The 5,494-nt window shown below is 38.4% G+C and overlaps 1 protein-coding gene across 3 annotated transcripts; it reads left to right on the plus strand.

Annotated features, from left to right (window-relative positions):
- Positions 1-1,028: 1,028 nt before the first annotated feature.
- On the plus strand, positions 1,029-5,212 carry LOC131059676 (LRR receptor-like serine/threonine-protein kinase FLS2). 3 transcript variants are annotated; one of them, XM_059209273.1, is made up of 3 exons: positions 1,029-2,241; positions 3,628-4,814; positions 4,902-5,208. In XM_059209273.1, the coding sequence occupies exons 1-2, from the start codon at positions 1,668-1,670 to the stop codon at positions 3,786-3,788; spliced, it is 735 nt and encodes a 244-aa protein (XP_059065256.1). In that variant the 5' UTR covers positions 1,029-1,667; the 3' UTR covers positions 3,789-4,814; positions 4,902-5,208. The 3 variants fall into 3 exon arrangements, with proteins under 3 accessions (XP_059065256.1, XP_059065255.1, XP_059065257.1); XM_059209272.1 differs by having other exon boundaries at positions 1,031-4,814; positions 4,902-5,209; XM_059209274.1 differs by lacking the exon at positions 3,628-4,814 and having other exon boundaries at positions 1,032-2,241; positions 4,902-5,212.
- Positions 5,213-5,494: the final 282 nt, after the last annotated feature.

The raw sequence follows: 5,494 nt of genomic DNA on the forward strand, positions 1-5,494 counted from the left end.
CATGTCCCCTCAAGCATTTAATGCTCCTTATCTCTTCTCTCAAGCCTCCTCATGGTGACACTTGTCAACATGAGATTGGGTTGAAAGTCTCACATGGATTGAATATCTTTCAATCTTAACCCTTGTTAAGATTGCTCAATCTTAACCCTTCATTTCTCCATTTCATCTATAAATAGAACCCTTCTCCTCAAGCAAAGAAGGAAGCATTAGAGTATTGTTGTTATACTGGTATTAGCATAGAACTTTTTCATAGCATCACTATCTACATTTGCATAGCATTTGTTTATCATATTCAACCATCTTGAATCTCCATATGGCATCCATGGCTAGTGCTAAAAGTTGAGAGCTACACTCATGTGGAACTTGGAGAGGAGAGGAACAAGGGAGGAGCAACTATGAGCATCTTGATTAGCATTTGGAGGAGTATAGTTTATCTATTCTATGTTTGTATGCTTTTTATTTCATGCTTAATATCTCTCTTGATATGCCTGTTTAGGATAATCTTTTGTTGCTAACACTAACGTTTGTTTCTTGTGCTCTTGTGTGTGTTGCCATCAAGCAGATTTTCTAATCATTTTTGTAGAGCATCAAAATGCATTTCCTAAGTAAACTTAAGTGAAGTGTAATAATATCCAAGATGAATAATTATTTACACCAACATAAATGATCCATACAATTACTTTCTTTTAATTTAACATCAAAAATTAAATATATGAATGATTAACCTTCTTGAAATTTAATATCCCAGTTAATACATATCAATTATAATATATGAATCTAAAAGATGACCCCACAATGCAACGATTAACTACAAGCTTCCTACATTAAAAGTCTTGAATTGGAATCTACTCTCAATTGATTGTTAAAGATGTATACCAACCTAACTCCCTATAAAATCAAACCTATGCCTAAAACATTCTCCCCAACATATCATCATCGACACTTGTAAGAGTCGCCAGGCACTGTAACCAAATTCAAAAGTTCGAGAAGAAAATCATGGTCCCTACAAGTCAAATGGGAAACGAATCAGGATAGTAGTTGTGCAATTCGAAGCATTGGGCGCTAAAAAACATTCCGCACCTACTGTGATCTTATCTATAGCCCGACTTCCCGACATTGCGGTGCTTTCAATGGAGATTGAATGTAACGCCGACGCTGCCTGTCAAAGATGACTTTGTTATGTTCTAGATGCACAACTTGCAATAATATGGTGGGCACAGTAAGGCCTGTAAAAATGTATGTTTCGCGAATTTCCATTAAATTTCATAGATTAAATCGAACAGTGGTCACAGATACTGCATCTGTTTGTAAATATTACTAGCTACTTTAGGTTGTACTTCCGCATTTAAGAAAAAAATTACAGCCCGGAATTTGAATTTTACAGATGACTGGCTTGAAATTCTAGGCTTGAGGTTAAAGCTGGAATAGAAGAAAAAAATGGAGCACTTTGACCCTTCATTTGTATTTAGTGCTGTTGTGGAGAGCACATCATATAAAGTCGCCTACTCACAGATTTTCTTTTCCTTTCACGCGGTTTCATGCTCACAGATATGAATACTTCCAATCAATATGAATCCATCTAAGTCAAAGAAGATTGATCTTGAGATATTATATATTCATCTATACCACTATGAGTACATTATATTAATTTGGTGTTAACTGAATCCATGGCATCAGCATTACTGGTATGGTCTTCTACTGTTTCATTGAGCAGCTTGTTGCTCATCTTTTTTTCTGTAATGGGAATAATATGCCCCATGTATCCCTTTGCTCAGGCTGACGAAGCCCTAGATTTACAAGGCCTTTTATCATTCAAGAAATCCATATCCAGAGACCCCATGAATGCTCTGTTTGACTGGAACAACAAAGCTCATCACTGCAATTGGTCTGGCATAGCCTGTGATTCGCTTAATAATGTTGTTTCCATCACATTTTTCAATAAGCAGCTGGAAGGAGTCATTTCCCCTGCTATTGCAAATATCTCAAATCTGAATTCTTTGGACTTGGATACAAATTTACTCCATGGCACCATTCCTCCTCAGCTTGCAGAGTGCTCACAGCTGGCCTATCTTGTTCTCTTCGGCAATAATCTCATAGGAAGAATTCCTTCAAGCTTGGGGAAATTATCAGCTCTGGACTATATGGACTTGGGCAACAATTATTTGGAAGGCAGCATACCTGATGCCATTGTTAACTGCACCACTCTATCAGTTGTCATTTTTTCTGGCAACCATTTCACAGGTGAACTTCCTTCCTCTCTTGGAAATCTGGTTAATCTGCAGTTTTTCGTTGCTTATATAAACTCTTTCACTGGTAGCATACCTCCTTCTCTAGCTAAATGCACTGGTTTAAATGTCTTAGATCTAAGTGAAAACCGTCTGCAAGGTTCCCTACCTCCTGAGTTAGGGAACCTGCACAGCCTACAGATTTTACAGTTGTTTGATAACAACTTAACCGGAAGTATTCCATCTACTCTGGGCTCCTGCAAAAATGTTACTTCTATAGTATTGTATAAAAATAATCTCACAGGTACCATTCCCCTGGAGTTAGGAAAGCTTTCTAAATTGCAAGAGTTATTATTGTATAAAAACACTTTGTCTGGAACTATTCCAGTGACTCTGTCCCACTGTAAATCTTTGGTTAAACTTGAGCTATCCAACAATAATTTAACTGGTAGCATACCCTACCAGCTTGGATCTCTGCCTTCCTTAGAAATCTTATACCTGTTCAGTAACAGGCTCACCGGAGAAATTCCACCCAGTCTGAGTAAATGTTCTAATTTGACTCTACTAGCTCTGTCTAACAATAGACTAACAGGACGCATTCCGGATACTTTTGGGATTCTCTCCAAATTGCAAGTGCTGAGCATCCAAAAAAACCAGCTTTCAGGCCCCATTCCTTCCACTCTTTTCAATTGCTCCAGCCTGAGAAATATCTCTGCCAGTTATAATCTGTTGACAGGAATAATTCCTTAGGAAATTGGCAACCTGAACAAGCTCAACTTTTTGTCTCTTAATCTTCTGTGGGGGGAGATTCCAACCAATTTATACAACTGTTTGTTGCTTCAGAGTCTCAGACCGTTGACCTTTCCTATAATAATTTCAGCGGTTCTCTTCGAGGAATTAGCAAGCTGAAAAACCTGAAAATATTGGAAATAAAAGACAATGCTTTCAATGGGCCTATTCAGGTTGAGCTTGGAAATCTTTCAAGCTTGTTTATACTTCATCTGGGCATAAACCATTTTAGTGGAGCAATTCCCCCTGTTTTAGGCTTTCCGTCTAACCTTCAAGAGCTCTATCTTCACAGAAACCTTCTGAATGTTACAATTCCACAGGAGATATCCGGTTGCCGAGAGCTAGCAGAACTGTCCCTTCAAACCAATCGACTAACTGGTGTCATTCCAGATGCAATCTCCTAGCTGCCATGGCTTACATGGCTGGACTTATCAGACAACATGTTAAGTGGTCGAATCCCATCGAGTCTCGGAATGTCCACAAGGATTTCAGTTCATGGACATTTCTCGGAATTACCTTGCAGGGTCCATTCCTAGCTCTGTGGCAAGCTTGAGAGGATTGCAGTTGAAGTTCAACCTGTCCAACAATAGATTGACTGGTTTGATTCTTGCAGAGCTGGGAGGACTAGATATGGCACAGTTTGTAGATCTGTCAAACAATAAGCTACCAGGAACAATGCCTGCTGCGTTTGGGGGCTGCAGCAACCTTCAAGGGCTGGACTTGTCTAGCAACAATCTTCAAGGTAAAATACATGTTCCTCTTTCTGGGTTTTAAAGTTTGGAGCAATTTCTGAATCTCTCAAATAATAGGCTTGAAGGAGAGATCCCAGCTGAACTAGGCAGCTTGAAGATGTTAACAAGTCTGGATCTTTCTTCCAACTTGTTTAATTGAAGTGTGCCATCTCAGCTGGGAAATTTGTCAAAGTTGGTATATCTGAATCTTTCCCATAATCAGCTAGAAGGCCCTGTTCCTCAAAAATTTCAGGAAAATTTCAATGCATCCAGCTTTGAGAACAATCTTAAGCTTTGTGGTCTGAATGCTCAGCATCCCTGCCCTGCTGGGCTGCATTCTCACAAACAAAAAGCAAAGCGTGTTGTACTACCGGTCGCTTTAATAATTGCTTCTGCAGTGGTTTTCTGTTCACTCCTCTGTCTCGCATTCATTGCCTTCCATTGGAGGAGAAAGAAGAGCAAATCAGACGAGATTTCTCTATTGAACGTCCCTTCAGATCCTCCGCGGTTTACTGGAAGAGATTTGCAGAATGCTGCTAGCAACTTCACTTCAGACATCATCATTGGAAGTAGCAGCATCAGCAGTCTACAAGGGCGTTCTCAGCAATGGCATAATAGTGGCTGTGAAAGTCGTGAAGATTGAAAACCCCAAAGAAGTAGAACGCTGTTTCAACACAGAGCTACATACCTTATCTCGCATCAGACGCAGAAAACTGGTGAGGATTCTGGGGTATGCTTGGGATAACAGCTTAAGGATTCTGGTACTCGAATTTCTCCCAAATGTCATCGTGGATGCAACCGTACTAGAGCAGAAGCTTGAGTTTATCCAAAAGGCTTGACATCACCGTATCCATATTCCATAGCTCAGGCATTAGTATATTTACATGAGGATTACGGTTTCCCCATTGTCCATTGTGATCAGACGCCTGCAAACATTCTTCTGGATGAAGATCTTGAGCACATGTGAGCGATTTTGATACTGCTAGAATGCTTGGGATCCATCTCCAGCAAGATAGCAGGGGGTCATCGTCTTCAGCTTTTCAGGGAAATATAGGGTACTTTGCACCAGGTAAGAAGACATGCATTTCAGTCCATAATCTACGCATCCCATTGAAGTTTGTTTTAGTAAAATTGATTGTTTTGGGTTTTTTTGCAGAGTTTGCATATATGGCGCCAGTGACTCCAAAAGCAGATGTTTTCAGCTTTGGCATAGTTTTAATGGAATTGTTGACGAGGAGAAGATCCACCTGCTCAAATTTGCTGTCTGACAGAGGTGAAAAGACATTGCTGTAAAAACTTTGCTGCACATCCGAGAGTTTTTTTCTAGTGCTTTTTTATGTGGAGATTAGCGACACCCCTTTACAATGAGGAACAAACAAAAATTGATGAAAAAGATAATGAGGAACAAACAAAAATTGATGAAAAAGATATGTAACCAAAATGTTTTCATTATTATATTATGTTACATCATCATCATTATCATTATTATTATTATGTTATGTTATTAACATTTAATGTTTCATTATTATGATATGTTACTAATATCTAATGTTTCCATTATTATGATATGTTACATATATTTTGAGATGAAAATATTATATATTAAAATAAATACAAGTATAAAATCAATTTTTCAAAAATGGGTGACATGTGATCATGTGTCATAGTCAAATTGACTAAGTTGGTAGAAAAAAAGAAATGTACATTCTTACAAAATTAAAAAATCACTAATCAAACAAATCTATGATC

This window comes from Cryptomeria japonica, chromosome 7 (genome assembly GCF_030272615.1).
Source record: "Cryptomeria japonica chromosome 7, Sugi_1.0, whole genome shotgun sequence".
In the NCBI taxonomy this organism is placed as follows: Eukaryota; Viridiplantae; Streptophyta; class Pinopsida; order Cupressales; family Cupressaceae; genus Cryptomeria; species Cryptomeria japonica.